The sequence below is a fragment of the Mastigoproctus giganteus genome, chromosome 8 (genome assembly GCF_048544385.1).
Source record: "Mastigoproctus giganteus isolate SK-2022 chromosome 8, ASM4854438v1, whole genome shotgun sequence".
NCBI classification, from domain to species: domain Eukaryota; kingdom Metazoa; phylum Arthropoda; class Arachnida; order Uropygi; family Thelyphonidae; genus Mastigoproctus; species Mastigoproctus giganteus.
Genome location: NC_143582.1, coordinates 19,994,362 through 20,020,436, shown reverse-complemented (window position 1 = coordinate 20,020,436; position 26,075 = coordinate 19,994,362). Strand labels below are relative to the sequence as shown.

Here is a 26,075-nt window from a genome sequence, read left to right as displayed (position 1 = left end):
GGTCGAGCCCATAGGCTCTACTTTGAGCACGTGCTTCAGAAGATTGATCAAATATTACTGACCTAAGATATTCAGATCTGTAAATCATAATTCTGTTATACAGTCTTGATTTGTAAGCTCCCTTTGAATACAGTCAACTTCATAAAAATACCAGCAGTATTGCTATGAAGCTCATCTTCTTTGAGAGACTATTATGCAGCAATCTTTTGATTAACATGCAAAATTCACGCTAAATTACTCATGGGAAAAATAACTTTTGGTACAATAAAGAGATGTTTTGCCTTGCCATAAATTGGAAATACTTTGCAGCATTTTTAATTTGCCTAGCAATTCAGCCATTTTCTTGTTAATTATAGTATCATTTAAAGATCAATTTTTAATAGCGAAATCAAATAACGTGCCTTTGAAGAAATGCACTGTGAATTACAGTGCATAATTCATTGAAAAATCAGATTGAAGAGCATTAAAAAAAATTTTTTTTGTACAGGCCCTCTTGGGCACCCAAACACCTACTAATGAGTAACTCCACCCATGGTGGTTTGGAATGAATAGTACTATTTCAGGGGAACAGAATGAAACTATGGGGAGGATATCAAAATATAATGAACACTATAGCAAAGAATCACTAAGTTAATTGCATTGTAATGGGGAACAAATGCATTTTGTGTCAATCTTCACAGTTGAAAGTTCCTTTTAGTGTGTTGGGGGGATATTGTTCTAATAAACCTGAGCACTGTAGAATAGATACTGTCTTCATGTTCATCATGGTTATGCATTCCTAGACTGTGAGGAACAGTAGGATGACAATTTTTTTTTTTTTTTATTTATGTGGGCAAAAAGCACAATGTTCTTTAAGATCACATTTATCATCTTTAATAAACTATAAAAATATTACTAAAAAAAAAACATTGTTGGCTTGACCCACTCCTCACTCCATATACACCTTGCTCTTTTTCCCACTTACTGTAATTCTTAAGTTACCAGTTTATTTCTGCAAGGACTCAGATATGGAGGCCTCATTTTTTCTTAAAACTCATTTTCTGTGTTTTTTAATTTGCTTTTCTTTCTCTTTGCAACGGGAAATTGCATCTTCAATCTTCCTTGCAACATCACTTCTATAATTACACATTAGGATTGTTTTCAGAGATGATTTTCATAGCTTGATTTATCATTTGAAAGCATTTTGCATGTTCTGACTTACTCTGGTGAGCTTTTTAACATAAATCATTTGTGTTAATTTCATTAATGATAGAAGTATATTAAAACATCTGAAAATATTTTTTTGGCACTTTTAAATTACCTTAAGTATTTAAATAATTAAAAAACAACATTAGAGTAGCAATGAAATTTATAAGAAATTTTGAGAAATTCTCATTAAATATGCAAAGCACAACTGATTTAATAGCAATATGACGTATGCGTGCTATCACTGACCATGGTGTGCGCATGATTGACAAGTGGCAACAAATTAATGATAATGAAATGACTAATGGGGGGTCGCAAACAGCAAGGACTCACTATATTTGAGATTGATATTGCAGAAGAGTCTTAACAGAAAATCTACTTAATTCAAATGTAGTTAAGGCCTTGGGTACCGATGGTGTTTACCCTGTCATAGTGAAAAGGGCTTTGATGGAATGTATCCAATCTTTATAGTTAATTATGAGTTCATTGTTAGAGGTAATCCCTTAGATTGGAGAAGTGCAAGTGTCTCACCAAAACACAAAGGGAGGCTAAAGATGAGATGAGTAACTATAGATTTTCATCTGAGGTTTGCAGCATTCAGGACACTTAACAGACACTAATTAAACCGATCTTGCACATATTATACAAAATGACCAAGACACTTTATCTGTATATTTTGCATTGTCTGGCTAATGTAGATACATACATTCTTCTCTTTGATTGCTTAAAATTTAGCTTAACCCAAAGCTTGCATGACAGTATGAAGGAATATGATTTGATCATGAGGTTTGATGATCAGCTATTACAGTTTCATTCAATCTGTTTAAGCATACTGACTGGGAATTCCACTCAACATGTTTGTAACTCTTTCCCTCAGGTGTACTTCGTATTGTTGTAAATGAATATGGTAGTTATGGTAATAGAGAATAATATTTCTAAATAAATTGTTTCTTTTCCTTGTTTCTGGATAGGTTTCTCCGTGTCTGCCAGTTTTAGCACGTCTTCTTTTTCACAATGATGCTGACGTTTTGGCTGATGCCTGCTGGGCAATGTCTTACTTATCAGATGGGCCTAATGAAAAAATACAAGCAGTTATTGATGCAGGAGTATGTCGTCGTTTAGTAGAGCTGTTGATGTAAGTAGTGATTTGTGTGTAACTTATATTTATTGCTTATAATTTTTTTTATTTAAACAGCAAATTTTGATGGCTTTATTTTCAAATTATAGGATTTTTTAAACTAAAGTGATCTATAACTATTGGAATACCAGTCTCTTCTATGGTCATTACCAAATGTGCTTGTGTTTGGTAATAAGTTTCAATGACAGGGGTATAGTAAATCTTTAGTCACTGTTAACTGTAAATTAATAGTGTAATTGAGGAATGATTCAGATTAATTTCTGTAATAGAAATTTACAGTGAATGCAATGATTTATGCATTCACAGGATTAACATTATGACCAGATCATGGTATGGAAACAGCAACTAATGATTTATGAATTTCAGCTTTCTTAATAGTATATTTTCTGTCTTGCATTCATCTGTTCTCCTGTGAGAGTCACCTGTGCATATGTCACTACAATTCTGGCATGCGTACTTATTATGAGGGTTGCTCTGAAACTAATGGCTCAATTTTTCTCCCACACATATGACATTGCTCACAAAATGTAATGGTGTCAGGTGAAAATTTAAATGTTAATATTCTACAGGTTCAGCACTGCATACCAGTTGACTGGCTATAGTAATCCATGAAATGAATGACATGGGTGTGCACATGAAGTAGCAGTGTGTTTTGGAGTCCTGAATGCAGAAAACTTGCAGCTATTCAGATTTACTGATATTTGAAGAACATTCATAGATTTGAGCACAATTAGATGATTGGGGTTGTAGTCTGAAATACATGCTAGCAGTCTACTCTCAAACTTCAGTGATAGTGGGGTCATGTGCACTAGCCTATCTCTAAATTCTAGAAACGTAGATTACCAAATCAAAAGGGTTTGCATCAACAAATTGTAGTTAACATATAATCTCAACCAAATATCTGAAATTAAACATTAATGGTAGATTAGTACAAGTGAGGCAATGTCTTCATGTGAATGCTTTGAAAATACAGGGTTCAATGCAGTCAGCTGTGCCATTTATTTAAATTTGTTTGAAATAATAAGAAATATGGCTGAAAATCAATTTAAAATTTGAGTCTTAAAGATTAAAGCGGTTAGTGGTTTCCAGATAACCCTGGCATATAAACTATCGTTTTTATCAGTAATGTTCCTCTCTGTCCAAATAAGAAAATAATCCACACTATTTTCTAACAAAAATATTAACTCTCTCTTTATCTTTCTCGAAATTAAAATTTAGCATTTTTTTATACCTGCATTTTTCTGCATATGGGGTTGTACTTCCACATGAACTACTGTTACTTTAACAAGAATAGATCTATTTCTTATATTAAAACTTTAATGGTGTTTACTTTAGTTAAATAACTAATACTAAAATTTTGTTCTCACACAAAACATCGAACCATTAAATGTCTCACATGGAGGTTTAAAAGAAAGGTAATAAAATAGTAATATGCTTCACAAAAAAAAAAAATAATAATAATAATTCACTAAGTCCTTTTCTTCCAACACTGGCACTTTTTCTGCAGGTCTGTAAGGTTGATCACATTTCTGAGTTAATTAAATATATTTTTCTTGGAAATTACAGGTTCTTTTAATGTAGCAAATGATGCATGATTGTGATTGAAGAAATCAAAAGCAGCATACGTACCAACTATGTGGTACTACACTCAGGGTAGTGGAAAATGAAAAAGATCTGGGGGTAATTGTGCAGTCAGAAATGAAGTTCTCTGAGCAGTGCAGTCAGACTGCCAGGACAGCTCATGGGGTTTCGTCAGTGATATACAGGAATTTTGATATCTGGGATATGGAAGTGCTTGTATAAGATCAAGCCACATCTTGAGTACTGCATACAGGTCTGAAAGGCCTCATTTTTGGAAGGATATAGAGATGCTGGAATGAGTGCAGAGAAGAGCAATGCGATTGGTGAGGGAGAACAAAAGTAGGTGCTCTTATCAAGAAAAGCTTCAGTTCTGCAAATTGCAGCATCTGGAGACTAGTCACTTGCAAGATGATCTAATTGGGTTGTTAAAGGTTTTGAATGGATTGTGCAAGCTCAGTGCTGATGGGATTCTTCCTCTTGCTCAGCCCACACACATGAGGGGACACAAATTCAAATTGAGGAAGGGCAGTTTCAGAATAGATGTGCAGAAATTTGTCTTTAGCCAGCAAATGGTTGATTGCTGGAACAAACTTCCATCTGTCATAAAGTTAATAGCTTAAATAGATGCAAGGAAGAACTGGACAAACTTTTGGAATGAATGAATAGGTGAAATAGGAAGGGTGTTTTTTTTTTTTTTGGCTTATGCTGTATAAGCTTGCTTTCTTGCATCATATGGCACTACTAATGCTAACTAATTTTCAGACTGAAGAGGGGAAGGGGTGGTCCAAATTGATGAGTTGTCTGAATTATAAAATATGATTATATGTAAATATTTTCAAGTTGTAGTTAATAAAAACAAATTTATTGAAATGCTTATGACACATTAATTTAGATAGTATTAGGACACTTAAGATGAAATGTAAAAGAAAATTTGTTGAAAATACTTTTCAAAACAAAATGGATATAAAGAGTTAAAATTAAAAACACACACAATGCAATGTTAAGCATTAACTACATTTAATCAGATGTAGATTTTTTTTTTAAAGACATTTCCTTGGATAGTACTCATTTTATGCCATTATGATCACTCCACACTATTGCTTCTTGAACTGTCATTTTTGATATTCTTGTATCCTTGGTGGCGGTTAGGTCAGGAATATTTGATCCCCTTGTGCTTTCTGTGATGTGTTAAAATAAATAGTAGCACCTAGTTGATTCAAGAAACTGCTCTCGCTATGTGAACTTTTCATGATTTCCAAACTAAAGGGAAATTAAAGCTCATGATGCACTTACTGTTGCTTGCCAACTGAAGTTTCATGAAGAAATTTCTATTGTACTGCTCAGAATTATTTGGGCTCTAATACACGACCACTATCATCTTACCCTAATGAAGTTCATCATTCCTCATCACAGGGTGGCCCATGTTTCAGTTATTCTTACAATATCTGTGTTAGTTGGTCTGACCAGGAATTAGAGTTCACTCATTTTAATTACAACATTCTTGGTATTACTATAGAGACAGGTTAAGTTTTGTAATTTTTTTTCACTTGTTGCTACCTTAATACATTACATCTGGTGATTAAAGATAGTATTAGTAGTGGCAAAATGATACAAGGAAGCATGCTTATTCAGTATCAATCAATGTCTAAATCATCAAGTTCAATGTCTAAATTTTCTGATAATATAAAGTTGGGTAAAGTGATAATAGTTATAGATGAGCTCAAAAGTAATTAAGGTTTAATGTTGAAAAATACAAGGCACTGCATTTGAGCAGCAGTAATCTGGGATTTACATGCCAAATGGGTGATACCACACTCAAGTTTATGGAGAATGAAAAAGGGGGTGGGGAACCCTGCTACCCACTTTATTTGCCAATCTTGTCTAATAATTTCTCCAGTCTTTAAATTTATTCTCTTACTAAAAGCAAAATTTTACACATCTCTCTTATACCCATCCTTTTCCAATTTAAATTTGTCACTTGTGTGTTGTCCACAAAAGGATAAGAATTCTATTAGCATTTAACTTACTCTATTCATTTAAAGTCTTAAACAGTCAGATCTCCTACAAGGAGATATGATTGTTTAAGGATGACTTGTAGGTGCCTAGTTTTTAGACTTTCCATGACTAATCCTGTTTGCTTTTCTCTTCGCCCATTCCAACATGTCTACGTCCTTCCTAAAATGAGATTTGCAAACTTGTATGCAACACTCAAGATGTAGCCTTATCATTGCCTCATTACAACAGGACAATTATCTTTGTCCCTGCTGCAAAATTCCTGTTTATCATTGACAGAACCCCATGAGCTGTCTTAGCAGCCTCCTACACTTCTCAGATAACTTCATTTTGGGCTGTACAGGTATTCCTGGATCTTTTTCATTCTCCATAAACTTGAGTGTGGTATCACCCATTTGGCATGTAAATCCCAGATTACTGCTGCTCAAATGCAGTGCCTTGTATTTTTCAACATTAAACCTTAATTACTTTTGAGCTCATCTATAACTATTATCACTCTACCCAACTTTATATTATCAGAAAATTTAGACATTGAACTTGATGTACCTTTATCATTAATAAATATCGAAAACAGTAAGCGGTTCTCACAGAAACCCTGAAGTACTCCACTAGTAACATTTGTACAGGAAGAACATTGACCATTAATAACCACTGTGTCCTTCTCTTTATCCATAGTTGTGATTGCTGTATAACTGTGATCCTGTATTACTTCTTTAAATCATATTATTTTCCCCGAAACAGGAGTAAAGCTTACAGGCTTAATAATTACTCATTTTTTCCTTGGTTCTGTTTTGTGAATATGAGAAAAATTTGTGCATCTCTAGTTTTGTATGGACCATAGATTTCTACCAAGACCCCCCCCCCCCCCATGAATCCAAGGATGCTCTCATATATATGGTTAAAGATTTGCTTGCTTCTTTTTCAGCTGCTTTTAATATAATTGCACAGATTCCTTTAGCTTCAGGTGCCTTATTTACTTTTAGCTTCAACAACTTTTCTTTGTTTTCACAATCATTTAGCTCCCAATCATAATCAGGCATACCAAGAGTATGCCTGATTCTGAGTGGGAGCTAATGATTCTGTGAAAAATGTTTAGCTTGTCAGCAACTCAAACAGTAACATCAATAGTTATACCTCTCATATTCATATCCAGTGGACTGATGTAATTTATCCCTTTCCTCCTAGTGTTAACATAAGCAAAAACTTCTGTGCTACTTTTCTTCCCATTTTTAGCCAAAAAGATATAATCTATCTTAGCACTTAGCCCCCTTTGATTGCAGACCAGTTTATACCATTGTAGGCTTCTGTGAAGAGTAGCACTAAAATGGTTTCTACTTTTGATATTCCATTTAGCTTATCTAGTGACTCTCATTGGTTGCTGTGGAGTGCATCAGTTCTTGGATCACTGTTGTTTCTGGTTTTCATTAATGATTAATGCCAAGCAGCACCCTTTTGGGGTGACTTGAACAGATTTCAAGAGTGATCAGAAAAGTGGCAGCTATGTTTTAATGCAGCAAAATGCAAAGTTTTGCACTTGAGGAATAGCGACAACCCTAAAATAACTTAGACAATTGGTGTGGTTGAATTAAAAACAGCACAGGAATAAAGGGATCCGAGATTTATGGCACGAGCAGATATGAAGCTCTCTGGGCCCGTGGTGTCCAGTTGATGATTTAGCAAACAATATTCCGTAGAGATAGAGAGGTCATAATCCCACTGTATGTGGCAATTGTAAGGCAGCATTTGGAATACTGTATCCAAGTATCTGAAAAAGACATGAGCTTCCTTAATGGGTCCAAAGATGGGCAACTCATATGTTAGATCAGTAAAAGGGCAAATTATGTGGGCTACAGAGCTTGGCAACCAGGCACCTTAGAGGGAGAACCTATTTGAGGTTTATAAGGCTCTGAAAGAGGTTAGTAAAATGAATGAAGGTGGAATTCTCACTGTTATAAACAAGTCCAAAACTAAAGGCTATAAATTCAAATTACAGGGGTTGAGGTTTAGATTAGATTGTAGGAAGTTTTCTTTTAGCCAGCGAGTCGTTGATTGTTGGAACAAGTTACCCTCACAGGTAGTTGAGGCTGACAGTTTGTATAAATTCAGAGGTCAACTGGATAGTTACCTTTGTGAGGAGAATGCGGAAAGGTTGGGGAATGACCACCGCATGTTCCCGGAGCAATAGGGCCTTAGTTGCTAATGCTCCTAAAAAACCAAATAACAAACAAACAAACCTGTGTGAGGAGGGAAGCACAATTTATATATATTTTTTTATTTATTTATTATATATATATTTTTTTTTGGCTGGTGCAACAAATGCTTGTGGCTTCCTTGCACTATATGGCTAATACTGTGCTACTGACAAGAATTTAAGGAATTTGCAGAATATTCCATGAATCTTATAGTCACCCTTGAAAAGCTGGAGCAGATGTTGAGTTTGTTAGGCATCAGATGCAGCTGTAAAATCACAAAAGATAAGATAGATGATCTGTTCAGTGTTCCAGGCTTTAAGAATCTCTTTTTCATAAGTTATTCCAGCAGGAGGATACAAGCTGCAAGCTTTGGGTCCAGGCTTCAATGCATTTTAGAAGTGGAATGAAACAGCAGTGGTTCTGAAATCAGACTCATTTTTGAAAATGGCACCTAGATGTGACCTGTTAGTAGGGAAAGAGCTATATAGCTATTGAATAAATGAGAATGGGCTGTCTGTCAGTATAAGAACTAAGCTGACCAAATTGGATATAAATTACTAGCTAAAATCTGTATCACTATGGAAAAAGCAGTCAAAACTCTTACTAGTTGAAATATTGCCTGAGTTGATGAAGTCCATGCTGTGTTAGTCCAATAACCAGGAAACACAGTGCTAAATATGTTATTAGAACATCCTTCTAGATTGGTATCATCAGAATTAGAAGATCAAACAGCAAAGAAGTGGAATTAGCAGATCTAGGTTGATGTTATTGCTAAAACTTATGTTGGTAAAATAATCACTTTAGCTGATATCAGCTAGTAGAGTTGAATTAGGGAATGCACATCCTATAATGTCTGTCTCCTGTAAGCATTATCACTGCAGAATTTACAAGATCAGTCTTTAATCATGCAACAGTTTTGAACTGAAGTGTTCCTTGTCAGGTAGAATAATGCATAGTCACTTGACTACCCTTAAGGGTAATACCCATGAATAAATTTTTAAAGAAATTACTTTTGCTAAGGAAACACTCATCCCAGAAATGTGTATCATTTATCGGCACCTCCGTAGCCAGGTGGGAAGGAGCAGCAGTGTGTAGCACACGCTTCTTGATTAGACCGGGGTTCGAGCCCGTCACCACCAAATACGGAGGATGCGGAAAGGTCAGGGAATGACCACCGCATATCCCAGAGCAATATGGCCTTAGTTGCTAATGCTCCTAAAAACCAAATAACATAACATAACCTTCTTGCTTCTTGATGTGCTCTGAGCAATAAAGATTGCTCAAGTGAAGGTTTATTAGCTTGGAAAAAACTGCATTGTTATCTATGATGAAACCCACAAACTAATAAGGTAAGTAGCTTTAAATAACATTAATTTTCGAAGTGTAATAATTATTTTTTTGAATACTTTATATTAGAACACAAAATTACACAGATGCTACATAATAGATTTACATTGGCAGTAGTAATTTTATGATGAATGGAACATTAGAGCAATTAAACTTTTGGATTTATTTCTAACAGATAAGTCTTCATTATCTTTAAGACATTATTTTAATATATTCTCCTTATATGATAATAGGCACTCAAACCAGAGTGTTGTATCTGCTGCCCTAAGGGCAGTTGGGAATATTGTCACTGGTGATGATGTCCAGACTCAGGTTATACTCAACTGCAATGCTCTTCCATGCTTATTGCATCTTCTTTCATCACAGAAGGAAACTATCAGAAAGGAAGCATGTTGGACAATTTCCAATATTACAGCAGGCAACAGGCAACAAATTCAGGTTTGTTTTTTTATCATATGAAGTGGATGTTTTTTAAATATAATTTATTGTAGATAATCTTTTATTTAGTATTAGTGTTCGCAAAGTAATATAAGGAAGCAAAGCGTCTGTGAACATGAGCATTATGAATTTAAATAGATTTCCAATATCCAAAAGATTAAATGAGAATTTATTCTATAGCTGACACAAGCCAGCAATTGTTTTATTTTCTTAAATATTTTATCTGCCATATAGCAATTCCTGCATTCTGATTCCAAAAATGGTATCTAATTTTTGTCACCATTTACAGATTTTTCATATGACGCTGTTATTTTACATAGGCAAGTTACTGTCGTTGAAATCAAATTGCATTTCATTGTGCTTTAAATGTTGAAAACAACTAGTTAAAGTGGTTTTCAATATTTAAAGAACAATTGTTACTCAAGAATAGCAATTGTTCTTTAAACTCTTTGTAACTCTTCAATTGTTACTCAAGAGTGTTCTATCATCTTTGGTACATATGGAAGGATGGCATTGGTTGAGAATCTCTGTCATTGGTAATACCCTTCAATCAGATAATTCCAGGACTCCAAAAAACACACTACAGTGTATATAAGTGATTGACATACTTGTTTTTTGCACACACAGTGACTTTTTTTTTTTCTTTTTGGCTTTCTTTATTTGTGACTGTGGCAACGAGAGTTAAGTAATTATTCCAGATATTTGCTGTTATATTTGTTGAAAATAAAAAAAATTTATAATAAAGACAAGACATAAAGGCAAAATATTTTAAAATTTGTGAAGAGGTAAAGAAAAAAGCATATTACATGGAACTCAAGACAAATCATGAGCTTTTCTTAAAGTTTGCAGCATTTGTGGAAAAGACAGTGGACCAAAGATAAGAAAATTGCTATCCTTTGTAATTCCAGTTGTCGTGCATGGGCCTAGAACCCACAAAAATGTCTGCATTTTTAGCTCGTGTAGCATTAAAGGATACAAATTCTAAGTGGGAAGCATTCAAGGAATTAATCGTGGATGCTACTAAGTTTCATACCTATTAGGAAATATTGTTCAAGGTTTAGACCTAAATGGTTATCAAATGAACTAATGAGACTTGTGACAGAGAAGAAAAATGCATGGAATGCATATAAATTATTAAGCGACTCAGAAGCCTGTGGCAGATATAAGCTAGTCTGTAATCAGGTCACAAAGGAGGTTAGGCAGGCGAAGGCGGATTACGAGAAATCTTTGGCAAAAGATGCTAAGAAAAACAGCAAGGATTTCTTTACTTATATAAACTCTAAAAGGAAGCAGATGAATCTCATTGGTCCACTTGACATCGATTGTTCGACTGTTGATGATCCTGCTCAGATAGCAAACAAACTGAATGAGTATTTTGCATCTACATACACACATGAGGAGTTATTAAGGTTTGAAAATGCCAGAAGGTTATCAAATTGTAGCAGGGTGCTTAATGATTTTGTAATAACTGAGAGCAAAGTGGAGGAGAAATTGTTGAAGTTAAACATAAGAAAGGCACCTGGGGTGGATGGGGTCTATCCAGTTATATTAAAGGAGCAAACCTTTAGCCATAATTATGAGAGCATCCTTGGACTCAGGGGAGGTCCCCACAGACTGGAGATGTGCAAATGTATCCCCAATTCACAAAGGGGGATCAAAGGGTGGCACAAGTAATTACAGACCAGTTAGTTTAACTTCTGTTCCAGGTAAAATAATGGAATCACTGGTTAAAGATGCATTGCAGGATCACCTAGACAAGACTGCAGCAATAATTCAGACACAGCATGGATTTGTTAAGGGAAAGTCTTGTCTGACAAATTTGATTGGTTATTATGATGTGGTTACAAAGGAACTGGATGCAAAAAATAATTTTGATATCATATATTTGGATTTCAGGAAAGCTTTTGACACTGTTGCGCATGGAAGACTATTGTACAAATTGGAGCAGAATGGTATTAAGGGTAAGTTACTACAATGGATAAAAGGATGGTTGAGTGGGAGAAGACAAAGGTGGTAATTAATCGGTGCTGCTCTTCGTGGACTAGTGTTATTAGTGGAGTCTCACAGGGTTCGGTGTTGGGTCCTCTGTTTTGTATATTTATCAATGATATTGATGAAGGTATATCAGGCTTAGTGTCGAAGTTTGCAGATGATACAAAGGTTGGCAGGGTTGCTACTGCAACAGGATCTAGTTAATTTGGGCAGATTGGCTAAGAAATGGCAACTGAAATTTAACCTTGACAAATGTAAAGTACTGCATATGGGTAGAAGTAACCCCAGAGAAACGTACCAACTGTGTGGTACTACACTTAAGGTAGTAGAAAATGAAAAAGACCTGGGAATAATTGTGCAGTCAGATATGAAGTTTTCTGAGCAATGCAGACAGGCTGCCAGGGCAGGTCATGGGGTTTTGTCAATGATATATAGGAATTTTGCTAGCAGGGAGAAGGAAGTGATTGTCCCTCTGTATAAGGCAATGGTCAGGCCATGCCTTGAGTACTGCATACAGGTCTGGAGGCCTCATTTTAGGAAGGATGTAGATTTGCTTGAGCGTGTACAGAGAAGGGCAACAAAATTGGTGAGGGGAATGAAGGGATCCTCTTACCAAGAGAGGCTTAAGTTCTGCAAATTGCAGTGGCTGGAGACTAGGCACCTGCGCGGTGATCTGATTGAGGTGTATAAGGCCTTGAATGGGTTGAGCACGCTGAATTCTGATGGGATCCTTCCACTTGTTCAGATTACGAACCTAAGGGGGCAAAAGACAGATGTAGAATAGATGTGCTGAAATTTCCTTTAGCCGGCGGGTGGTTAATTGCTGGAACAAACTTCCATCTGTTGTGAAAGTTGATAGGTTAAATAAATTTAAGGAGGAACTGGACAGGCATTTGGAGGGAATGGTGGTTTTTTTTTTTTTTTTTTTTGGCTACACTTGCTTTCTTGCATGATATGCCACTACTACTACTATTACAGTAAAAATAAGAAGGAAATTTTGTATCTGGGCCTTCCAGACCTGTTGCTTGTGGCTGCTGTTCCTGATGTACCTATTTTCTCCACTTATGAACCTTGATAGTTTGATCTGCTCCTGAATCTGATGGCAACAGGAACAGTGATATGGAATCTCAAACAGAAGCATGTAGTGATCATTAGCTTTTAACATAGAGCACACCTAATAATTTGGTGAAAGATCTGAGTCTCGAAAGATTCTTCAGAAATTTTAGGATCCATATTTCGAGCTGAGAGCTTACTTTCACCAGCAACATTATTGAACAGGCATCATGAGAAGCTTGTTTCTTATCTCAAGCTGATTCACTGGTTTATTGCAACAGTGTTTCTGAATTAACATATAAGCTAGGAATTGCAGTCTGTGAAGCAAGTGAACACATTGTGTAGTAATTAATGATGAAAAGAACACTAAATGCATTAATTAAACTGGTTTATTTTTGAAAACACTGTGAAACTTAAAGTTGAATTAAATGTGTGAGTATGTTCATTGGTCATTAACAATTAAGTTTTGGATAACATGTGATGTGTACATTTCTGAAGGTCCTACTCATAAAAGCATCAGGAAATAAACAAAAGATCTTCTTAAATAGGAAAGTTTTGATATGCATCTTCCTGAAGGTTGGAAAACTTAAAAATGAGAACTGAGTTGGCTAGCCTTCAGGACAGATGCATGTGAAAACTTTCCTATTTATGTAGATCCTTTGTTTCTTCGCATTTCCTGATCCCTGCATGAGTAGGATTTGAGCAGAAATATAGACATTACTTGTTATTCAGAACTTTCTATTGTTAATCACTGATGAAGGTACATGGAATAATATTGAAACAGTTGATTTGCCTTTAATGTTAACTTTCAGCTCAAATATTTTCCAAAAAATAAAAACAGTTTAATTAACACAGTGTCCTTGTGATTACGCTGATTCAGTAATTCCTCCAGAAGTCATAAAGGAACTTCTCCCGAATAAGGTCAAATATATATGAACCATGGTTGGCTATTTTGTATAGGCATGAGTCCTTAGCATATTGCCCCTCAACATGAGAACCTGTACGTGATGAGGGAACCTTCCAGTAATACTGCTGGTCCTCCATTTAGCATCACAAGGTAAAATGCCCACAGCCTGAGTTCCAGGATAACATTATAGGAATCGTGTGTGTGTGTGTGTGTGTGTGTGTGTGTGTGTGTGTGTGTGTGTGTGTGTGTGTGTGTGTGTGATGGCTCGCCCAAGATCAATGATCTCATGGGTTTGTCTGCAAGTGCCAGCTACATCAACATTACATCCCTACCCTCATAATCTGGGGAACAGAATTCAGGCTGGTGGACGTGTGTTTATAGTGCTTGAGTAGTGGGCATTCCTTTGGGCTCCACAATGGTGGAGTGCCTCAGTACTGAAACACAACAGACCTATATGAATCATAATAGTATGTCTTTCTTCTGGGACCCCCAACACAGTACCCATCAGAAAATGTATACACTAACACTGCCAATGCAGCAGAGACCCAAACTGAAGTAGTTTGAGGGCCCTTCTCCAAAATTGTTGGAATAGGAGACTCCACAAACTCAACTACTACAAAACCTATTAGGCATCCTTTATCATACAGAAGGATATAGATAGATTAGTAGGTTCTCTCAATCAGTTAAAGGGCTTCATTCTGGAAATATCTTAATTGAAGCCAAAAATGACACACTCTACACAGCTACTGTGGGGAACTTCATTCAAAGGAATGCCAATTATCATGACACCACACAAAACATGATATTCAACAAGAGATGTCATCTGAGTGGACCTCCTTTAAATCTGCTCTGAACTAAAATTTAACAGGAAATGTTAGGATCAAGGATTTTCATGCATACAGAGGGGATTTAGTATAAACCGGAAACCTCATCCTTGCACTTTCAACTCTCCAGCATCTAACTTGATAACAGCTGAGTTTCCATATTGCATAGTAAGGCCATATATCCCAAATCCTTTGATCTTTTAAATATCAAAAATATGTACATTTGCATATGGTCTGTTGTGGAGTACTGGCCTGATCTCAGTGTGGTACAAAAAGACCCAAGATCAAGCCACAATATCTACTTGTGTCAATTGTCAAGGTGAGCATCCTGCATACTCTAGGACAGTGGTGTGCAAAAACTTATTTCGCTCGCGACCCCCCTCTATTAAATATAAAATTAATGCGACCTCTCAATGTAAACCCCAAGAAGATGACCAGATTTTTAGAGAAGAAAAATGGCATTTTATAAATTATGTTGTAGAAAATTTTATTCCAGTACTGAGAAAGGAATAAACAAATTGTTTCCTTTTTAATTTACACATTAAAATAACTGTTTAATATTTTAATTGAATACAGCAAAAATAAAAAATCAAATTCTTATTCTTCAATTAAGATTACAAAACAATTAATGAGAATGACGAGCCTGGAACTTTGTTTTGTTATTATAGCTGTTAATTTTGAGACACCAACCTCACATAAATATGTCGATCCAAAAGGTAGCAGTGTTTGTATCACCAATTTTGATAATTCTGGATACTCATCTCGAAGAGAATGCCAAAAATTTCCCCAGGTAGTCTTGAAAAGAGCACGTAATGCTTGTCAGATGACAGGACGATAAGATCTTCCTTTTGCTGAATGGTAATTCAGCAAACAAATAAATAAATAATTTTGGGATATGAAAAACTATCAAAAGCAAAGGGATCGCGAATCTAATAACATTATAGGAATCCAACTTTTTTTCTGGAGATACGTTAAATCATTTAGAAAAATTGTTAATTAGCATTGTTAGGTGGGTATCAATGATATCCCTAAATTGTAAAATTTAGGGATATCAAAATCATTATTATAACAAAATCAGAAAAGCATGGGAACATTTCAGTATTATTACTGAAAAGATTAAGCTTCCCTTTGAAAGTTTCTATTTTATCACTGAGTATTAATATATTTGTTCTCTGTCCTTAAAGACTTAAATTTAAATTAAGTTTTTCAAATATATTAGCAAGGGAACTAAGTTTTCCAAGCCATTTTTGATTTGTAAACAATTGAGCAAAGTTCTGATTTTTATCCGATAAAAACAAAACTTGAGTTTGAGGTCAAAAAGACATCGCAACACTTTACCACTGGACAACAACCGCACTTTCATATATAAAAGAAGCGTTTTATCTCATTTCATTACAAAACATTGTGAAAAGCCTGCTGTTTAAGCTTTTACCTTTTAATAAAAATTGATCACACTTATCGCATCTTTCAAAACTTCATGCAAATCAGTTTGCATTTCCTTTGCTACTAGTGCATTCATTCATTAATGTGTAATGCAATGATTGAAAACTATATTTTGGAGTAATTTCCTTTATTTTGCCTTTTAAACCTTATTTTATCCTGTTACTGCAGCCACACCACCAGTACAAATCACAAGGCAGTTGTTCCACTTTAAGGCAATATTTTTTTGAAAGAAAATATTTATAACGTCAAAAATCTTCTCGCCCGTTGTTCTTCCTTCCCAAGTTTTGCAAAATAGAAAATTCTCCAAAATATCTCCTCCCTTGTAGCAGTATCTCATATATACAATAAGTTGAGCAAGGTTTTAAATATCTGTGAATTCATCTAACTGTATCGCAAAAATTGGACTTTCTCTCAATCGATTTAATAAATTGGATTTTATATTCGCGATAACTGTCTCTGGATAGAAGAATGGTATTTAAATCGTTGATGCACTTTTCTCCATTCATAATTGAAATCATTTTTATTGCAGCAGGGAGAACAAGAGATTCAGCAATAGTATGTGATTTCAAATTTTTTCCTATTAAATATGAAACTTCCAATGATGCTCTTAAAGCTTTACAAGGAACTGCAGTGTTTCTTCGTGAAAGATTTCAGACATTGTATGGTGTCGGCATGTCTTTTGAACAAGGATTCATTTTATTTTTTCATTATCTCTGGATGTTTCGTATGTAAGTGTCTCTTTAATTTAATAGGTTTCATGCTTCCGTTAGCCAGTTTTTCGTAACATATTACGCATGCAGGACGTTGCTCATCATAAACAACACTATAAGTAAAGCCGTACTTCATGAATTCTTCTTGATATTTTCTACTCTTTTTCATTCTTTTTGATTTGGAATATGATGGCTCTCTACCAGAAATTGGTGGTTGCACTGCACGTGAAATAACGTTAGTTTCCAAATTTTCTTATGATACATTTCTTATCCCCGATACATTTCAGCTTCTGATGTATCTGTGGCAACATTATTGTTGTCGGCGCCTCCGTAGCCAGGTGGGCAGGAGTGGCAGTGCGTAGCACACGCTTCTTGATTAGACTGGGGTTCAAGCCCGTGCCCACCAAATACGGAGGATGTGGAAAGTCAGGGAATGACCACCGCATATTTCCGGAGCAATATGGCCTTAGTTGCTAATGCTCCTAAAAACCAAATAACAACAACAACATTATTGTTGTCACTCCTCAACCATTTTGTTCTGATTACCCAACTGCCTATCGTAAAATATATAAAAATGTATATTTTTTTTCTTCCTAAAAACAACCATAATATGAAAAGTAGCAGAAGAATGAAAACACATCCAAGTTGATGTGAAAGCACCAAATTACGAAGCAGAATAAAGCATGCGTGCAACAGTCTTGCTATTTACTGCCACAGCATATTCACACCTCTGGCATTTAGGCAATTTCAGAAATTATTGCTGTAGGAAGTATAAATTAAGAGCTAGAGGGATTACAGTTCAGCAATTGAGTGGTACTAAGAAGTATTAATACATACTGAGAAGTCACACTAGTCAACTGCTTTCTGTGTGTCTACAACCAGTGAGCAAATTAAGCCGATGTTTCATAGAGTTGTATTAATATTATGCTGGAAAAATCCACAAGGACAATAATTAAGAAAGCCACCTGCATCACACGTGAAACCACCCTAAAAAATAGTGGCAATAGGGTTCATTCATATCTCAGACTTTGTTTGAATAGTAAGGTCTCTATATCTATAGTATTGAAAAAGTAATTTTAGCAACAGGTTTTTTGGCTTTCAAGTACACAAACTAATTTTATTTAAAAATTGCTGTGACCCCTTTAATTTATCCCACGACCTCTCTGGACGTTGCGGCCCGTAGTTTGCACACCACTGCTCTAGGACATGCAATGGTGGAAACATGAATAGGAAATATGATACAAAGGAGATATTCTGTATCAGGAGGTGAGAGAACTGGCAATGCCAATAAGTAGCAGTAGGCCTACATATGCTCAGAATGCTTCAGGGAAGCATTCCATTGGAACTCAACCAAAATTACCATTCCACCAGAAGTCTTTTTCTCCCATTCCATTCTATTTGAGTTCTCAATAGCCAGTACAAAAGATATAATCAGGTGCCACTCCTATACTGGTATCTTCTACTACTCTACCTCTGACAAAAAAAAAGTAATAGAGAGGAGACTCAAAAATCTTACTCACGTCCTGCAACTAATGAAAATATATTGATGTAAAGGTGAAGAATGCAACTGAAGATAGGCTTGGAACTCTGCAGAGAGAAGAGATGGACACAGGACAACATCCATACTTCCTCAAAAAGGGTAAATCCAAGACTGAGAAAACTGAGCCATCAACCCCTCGGAAGTCCACAGCTGGACCAACAAATCTATATAGTGTCTGCATTCAAATTCTTACAGAGGAACTGCTATGAATTCTATCAAATTAGTAATAATATCAACGCTCTCTTGCATAAGTATGAGCCTCATGCTTCTGCTTACAGGAGATATATTTAAGAGCAAATGAGGGCCCTTCCTTGTGTAATTGTACAATTATCTGAAGGATAGAGCAGGTGATGGACTTGCCCATGGAGGAATCAACTCAAGCCACTTACCACTAACATAGAGGAAGAAAAAATTCTTCACAGTACAGTTCTCCTATCTATTTGCTCTATCTATTTACCACCTAGGAACGACATCCCATAGTCAGATATTAATGACTTTTTAAGCAGATGTCTTTCCCCTGCTTTATTATTAAAGAATTTTAGTGGATGTAATACCCAGTGGAGTAGTGCAAATGTTAATGGTTGGATTATAGAGCATATACTCAAATAATGAACTCGCCTACTAAATGCAGACTTTAATACCCTTTACCACAGGCCTATCTTTCTGTCTGCTTCTCTTCTCCCTGTATGTACATGAGAGGTTGAAGAAAATCTGTATGGAAGCAATCAGTTCCGTGTGATATTCACCTATAATGGGTGACCGTGCCACTTTTTGAGGTTATCGTGGTGGAAGGTTGATCAGGCTGAGTGGAATGCCTTTAAACATCTGGCAACATTTAATACTACCACAATGAGCTAGGATCCAATCAATGGATCAGTGAAATACATCACAAAAATTGTCTCAGTAGCAGCAATTTCACTTCGAACCACCTGGTTCCACCATTTCCAAAACCATGGTAGAATGCACAGCGGCAAGAAAAGCATAGGGAATCTTTCAGTGATATCCTACCACAGATAAATATAATCGCCTTCAAATCTTCCATCACCCAAGCAGTCAACCTCAAGATTGTCTGGGACAAGATGCAGAAAATTGAAGGGTAAATATACATTGCACCCTTCATCAATCCTAGAATATAATGGATTTGCAATTGTGAACACTCTAGAAGAAACATTTGCTAGAGTATCTGCTGAAACATCTTACCCTCCTTTTGTGTGAGGACCTTTCTGAGCCTCAAACAAAAATATGAAAAACAGCTATCGAAACTATCTTTTAACAGTTTTGAGGATTACAATCAGCTTTTCACAGTACAGAAACTTTAATGCATCTCTCTCTCTCTCTCTCTCTCTCTCCCTCCCTCCCTCCCTCCCTCCCTCCCTCCTGGAGTGGGACTCCTAACCCAGGCAAGTGCTGTTGGGACAGAAACATCCATTATACATGCACTATTGCCAAACATAACACAAGTTTTATTAGCATTTGTACAAGCAACTGGTACATCTGTTATGTCACCTAGATTAATAGCACCTATAATTTCTATATAGTTAATAATATGCCAATAAAATTTAATTCTGTTCATTACATTAAACATTACTTAAATAATATATAAAGACTATAAAATATTTAAGAGCAAAGGCCTCATGCTACGAGGTAGAATGACTAACATGTAGGTTAGTGCAAAAGCATCATTTTAATGTAGCTATCTACCAAAGTAGTTAAATTAATTAATTAAATTGGCATTGTTTTGGTTATATCTCATATTGTGAATGCCTTCACAACGAGTTACCATGGCATTGTACTACTTTGAATAAATAACCAGAGAGAAGAGATGTACACAGGACAACATCCATACTTCCTCAAAAAGGGTAAATCCAAGATTGAGAAAACTGAGCCGTCCACCCCTCGGAAGTCCACAGTCCAGCGTGATGGGTAAAAGGAAGGATTTATTGGCACCAGTGGATAAGACTACTGTTATTTATTCTCAGTGGATACCACCACCCAGACGGCACCGTTTCAAAGCTTGTTGGCTTCTCTTTGGTGGGTGGGCAGGTACCCTGGTGTTGCAATAGTGACAACCCAGTTATGAAGTATAACTTCACAATATGAGAGGTGCCTGATGATGTGCAGTGATATAGACTATAAAATATTTAAGGGCAAAGGCCTCATGCTACAAGGTAGAATGACTAACATGTAGGCAGATACTCTAGCAGATACTCTAACATGACTCTAGAGTATCTGCTTAGTCCACAAGCATCATTTTAACGTAGCCATCTACCAAAGTAGTTAATTAATTAATTAAATTGGCATCGTTTTGGTTATATCTCATATTGTGAATGCCTTCACAATGAGTTACCATGGTATTGTACTACTTCGAATAAATAACACTCCACCAGTGGAGAAGACTACTGTTATTTATTCTCAGCAGATACCACCACCCAGACGGCACAGTTTCAAAGCTTCTGGGTGGTTGGTATCTGCCGAGAATAAATAACAGTAGTCTTCTCCACTGGTGAAGTGTTATTTATTCGAAGTAGCACAATACCATGGCAACTCGTGAAGGCATTCACAATATGAGATATAACCACAACTGCCTATGTTGTGACTATTAACACGAAAATGATTGTTAATGGCTGATTGGTTTGGACTGCCTTGTAACAGAGGATGCCGAGGTGCTGTCAACAAATGGCATTGTTTCATCAGTATGAAAATTTTGAGAAAAATAATAAAGTAAAGCAAAAATATAAATGAAAGTACTGTTACTTACACCTAACTGTATATAACTTATTAGCCAATTAATCAATTAGCTTCACTAAACTTCCCGGGAGGGAGTGTTCTCTATATGTACATGGAAAGAATATAGATAGTAATAGCAATAATAAATTATTTACCCATCATTTGAAATCCTGATATCAATTCTGTTAATAATTGAATTCTGGGTTTTGTTTTGTTTTGTTTTTTTATTATTATTTTTATTTTATTTTATTATTTTTTTTTTTTTCATTACTGATACAGATTTTTATAATTCTAACCATGCTGTTATTATGTTCTTGTGTATTCTGATGGATATATTAGATTTCCAATTTATCAAACATTATTTTAAAACTGTAATCTTCACTTTTGTCATATAACTTGATTTAGATATTATCTTTTTATTTAAGATTTAGAAATGCAATTTTTCTGTTATCTGCATTTGTTTTGGCCAGTATGAGTTCTTTTGAGTATATACACAGAGTGATCACTGAATGGCGCCTCCGTAGCCAGGTGGGAAGGAGCAGCAGTGCGTAGCACACGCTTCTTGATTAGACCAGGGTTCGAGCCCGTCACCACCAAATACGGAGGATGCGGAAAGGTCAAGGAATGACCACCGCATATCCCGGAGCAATATGGCCTTAGTTGCTAATGCTCCTAAAAACCAAACAACAACGATCACTGAATTATGATCACCCCTATGAAAACTGAATATGACCCGTTGACCACATGAGGTACGAGAATATGCAATTAGTCGACCTATGTAGCATAGATAAGATGTCAGTGGTTCAGTAGGCAGTAAAATTCCGAGCGTGATGTGTAAAAGGAAGGATTTATCGGACTTTGATAAAGGACAGATTGTGGGAGCTTGACAAGCTGGTGCCTCGATTTCCCAAACAGCTGGAACTGGTGGGATGTTCGTGAGTGGCCGTTGTTAAAGTGTATGAGGACTGGCCTCAAAATAGTCAAGCAACCTGATGGCAAAACTGCAAAGGTCAGCGAAATGTTGATGTTAGAGGTGAGTGCTGGGTCCGAAAACTTGTACAGGCGAACAGGTGCAGTACTGTTAAAGCGCGACTACCCAGTACAACATGGACCAGCCCGGAACAATATCTGCCATGACCATGCATCGCACACATGCACGCTCACATGTATAGGCTGTACCAGCAGATGACCCCTACGGCATCCTCTCCTAACCAAAGTTCATTGGCGTAAAAGACTTTCCTGGTGCAAAGAGCATGCAAGTTGGACGTTAGAATACTGGAAGAAGGTGTGCTGGTCGGATGAGTCACATTATTTACTCCACACTATGGATGGTTGTGTACAGATTTGGCGTCAACAACATGAGGCTCTTGAACCATCATGCATGGTATCAAAAGTGCAGGAATGGTTTGAGGAACACAGTTCTGACTTCCAGCATATCGATTGGCCTCTGAACTCCCCTGATATCAATCCCATATAGCACTTGACGGACACTATGGAAAGGCATATCAGGCATCTGGATATACCAACCACCTCCATACCTGCATTGCTAGCCACATTACACACAGCTTGGTTGGCCACACCTCCCGAACGCTTCCAACATCTTGTTGAATCAATGCCACGTCGGATAGCTGCTGTACTGAGGGTAAAAGGGAGGACCTATGAAGTATTAGGTAGATGGTCATAATTCAGTGATCACTCAGTGTGTATTATATGTTATATCTTATGCTTTGAGTATATATTATTCTAAATTACAATTGAATGAGACCAAATCATCATCATCATTATTGAGATCATTGCATTCTTTATCCACATATAACCATTTTCCTTATCTGATTATTTGTTTCAACACCCTAGGCTATTTGGTACTCAAGGGTGGGAGTTGTCTATTTCTGCCCTAATATCTTTGCAGAATTGCTAGACTTTTTTTTTTTTTTTTTTATAGACGCATGACTCCATAGCAAACGTTTCTAGACAAACTGAAATTGTAGAATATAAATATGTATATTTAAGTCAGATCAAGAAGTTCTGGGGGTTGTATTTATAATTAAAAAAAAAAAAAAAAAAGTGGTGGAGGTAGACAACCAAGATAAGTAAGTGTGGAGAGTCACCACGTTGCTGGTTTGAACCACTTCCCACTCCATTAAACAAGTAATGAGCATCACATGTTTGACGTTTTGTGTGATTAACAGAAAAAGTTGAATGGAAATTCTAAAATGTTAAGAACTGCATTTGATAATCAGCAGATGAAATATTTCCAAGTTCAATTTGAAGATCAACTTGACAGTCACATTTGACAGATTCTAAGCCAACTTTCAAGCAGCAATGAAACGATTGCTAATGTGCATGAAAAAATCTGTTCTGATTGCCAGTTAATCATCCCAGTTCAGAAATAAATGAACTGGGAATCTCCTTTGAATTATGACAGGTGGCTTTAACCAAAAACGTTGACATGCATTGAGTTCAGAAAAATTTGTTCCAAGATTGTTGAATGATGACCGTAAAGGTTTACTGTTTGAGGAGCTGAAAAGAAGGGTGGAAATGTACCCTAATTTCATCAATTGCATTGTTACTGGTGATGAAACTGGGTGTACAATGTGACCCTAAAACAAAATTCCAGTTGTTTCACTGGAAATCAACACCCCAAAAAAGCATAGCAGGGTCGGTCAAATGCAAAAGCATTATTGCGTGTTGTTCTTCAACATTAGGATGTTCTTGATTATATAGGCCTGGTTTACTGTCTCCCCGGTCAGACACCAAATAAGGCCTATTATAAAGAGATTCTAATTTGGTTGAGGGAAAAACTTAAGAGAAAATGCCACCAGCTGTTTTAAAAAGGTGGGTAGTTTCTCCACCATGACAATGCTTCTGCGCACATGGCACTTTCCATTCAAAAGTTTTTCAATATTACATTCCAGGAGTACTCTACCCTCTCCATATTCTTCTGACCTTGCCCCATGTGATTTTTTTCCTCTTCTCCAAGCTAAAAATGAAGCTGAAAGGATAAAGATTTGATGATAATCCAACCATCCAATGTGAATCTAACCAGCTCACAGTTGAAAGCTTCCAGAAGTGGCAGGAATATATAGACTCTTGCTTGTCATCAAGAAGTGGGGGGGGAAAACTGTTCCTCTTCTCCAAGCTAAAAATGAAGCTGAAAGGATAAAGATTTGATGATAATCCAACCATCCAATGTGAATCTAACCAGCTCACAGTTGAAAGCTTCCAGAAGTGGCAGGAATATAGACTCTTGCTTGTCATCAAGAAGTGGGGGGGAAAACTGTTTGAAGGGGAATGCTTATAAAGATAAAAGAAAAAAATATATTTTTATTGTATAATACATTATGTAGTAAATGTATAATTAATGTATGTGGATGTGTTGTATGTGAAATATAAAATTCATATACGTTATACAGACAGTGGCTTGATATTAATAAACAAATCTAGACATTACAAAACAATTATGATAACATTAATGCAAATTTGACATTAAGATAAATAATTATTGGAGGCTTGAAGTGGTGGAACCCATGTTTAGTCTCCGAAGCTAAGTTCTGGTCAACCCTTCCCAGTCTCTTCCATTATGCAGTAGGACTGGTGACTTTTGAGGTTATGATGAACATCATGGCGAGATCCAAACTTCCTTACATTTCGAGGGTACAGCTCTAAAACTGTGTTCACAGACTGGCTGCTAGTTAGTACACCGGACCGAACCTATTGGTAACTCTTTAGAATGCTTCCGGATCAGATAGTGTATAATCTTGCTACCTCTACTCTGCCAGATAGTGACTGGAGGGAGTCAGAGTAGTGTGTATATGTGGAGGGGGGTCATTGTCGAGGCCATGTTATGTCAAGGATCTGGGCATATTCTTACCATATGTACGCCATATCCAAAAATTTCATTACTTCATACAGCATGTCTGTCCCCCCCACTTTTTCTTACTATTGAATACACCATGAATTGTCAAACTAATAGAGTAAGCTTATCTGCGAATAAACCTCCCAAACACTTCCTAGTTCATTTCAAAAATATACTTGGTCTCAATTCTAATCTCAACGATGTCCATTTCCACTTTCAGTCTGTCAAACTCCATGTACTTTTTCTAACCGAATCCCAGTTATCGGTTAATTCAACTACTGCTGGACACCTCCATAACCAGGTGGGAAGGAGCAGCAGTGCGTAGCACACGCTTCTTAGCATTAGTATTAGTAGAGGCATATGATGCAAGAAAGCAAGCTTATTCAGCATCAGCCAAAAAAAAAAACACACACCACTCCCATTTCTCCCCTCCGTTCGTTCGAAATACCTGTCCAGTTCAGCCTTAAATTTGTTTAGGCTATCAACTTCAACAACAAGTGATGGAAGTCGGTTCCACCAACCAACCACCCGCTGGCCAAAGGTAAATTTCCGCACATCTATCCGACATCCGTCCTTCCTCAATTTGAATTTATGCCCTCTAAGGTGATTATTCTGAGCAAGATGAAGAATCCCATTGGCACTGAGCATGCTCAAACCATTCAAAGCCTTATACACCTCTATCAGATCGCCTCGCCGGTGCCTAGTCTCCAGACTCTGTAATTTGCAAAACTTAAGCCTTTCTTCGTAAGTGCAACCCTTTATTCCATTCACTAATCTTGTCGCCCTTCTCTGTACCCGTTCCAGAAGCTCTACATCCTTCTTGAAATGAGGCCTCCAGACCTGTATACAGTACTCAAGATGTGGCCTAACCATTGCCTTATACAAGGGAATAATCACCTCCTTATCCCTGCTAGAAAAATTCCTGTATATCATTGACAAGACACCATGAGCTACTCTTGCAGCTCATCTGCACTGCTCAGAGAACTTCATATCTGCCTGCACAATTACCCCCAGGGTCCTTTTCATTCTCCACCACTGTCAGTGTAGTACCGCAGAGTTGATACGTTGCTCTGTGGTTACTGTTTCCCATATGTAGTACTTTACATTTGTCAATGTTAAACTTCATTTT

General features: G+C 36.5%; 1 protein-coding gene across 2 annotated transcripts in view; it reads left to right on the top strand.

The window, feature by feature from the left end:
- Positions 1-26,075, top strand: part of Kap-alpha1 (karyopherin alpha1) — a 188,621-nt gene that overhangs the window by 140,446 nt on the left and 22,100 nt on the right. For both annotated transcript variants that reach the window (XM_090379147.1, XM_090379146.1), the window contains exons 9-10: positions 2,157-2,320; positions 9,690-9,894. In XM_090379147.1, the coding sequence (XP_090235273.1) occupies positions 2,157-2,320; positions 9,690-9,894 (369 nt within the window). The remainder of the gene's footprint in view (positions 1-2,156; positions 2,321-9,689; positions 9,895-26,075) is intronic.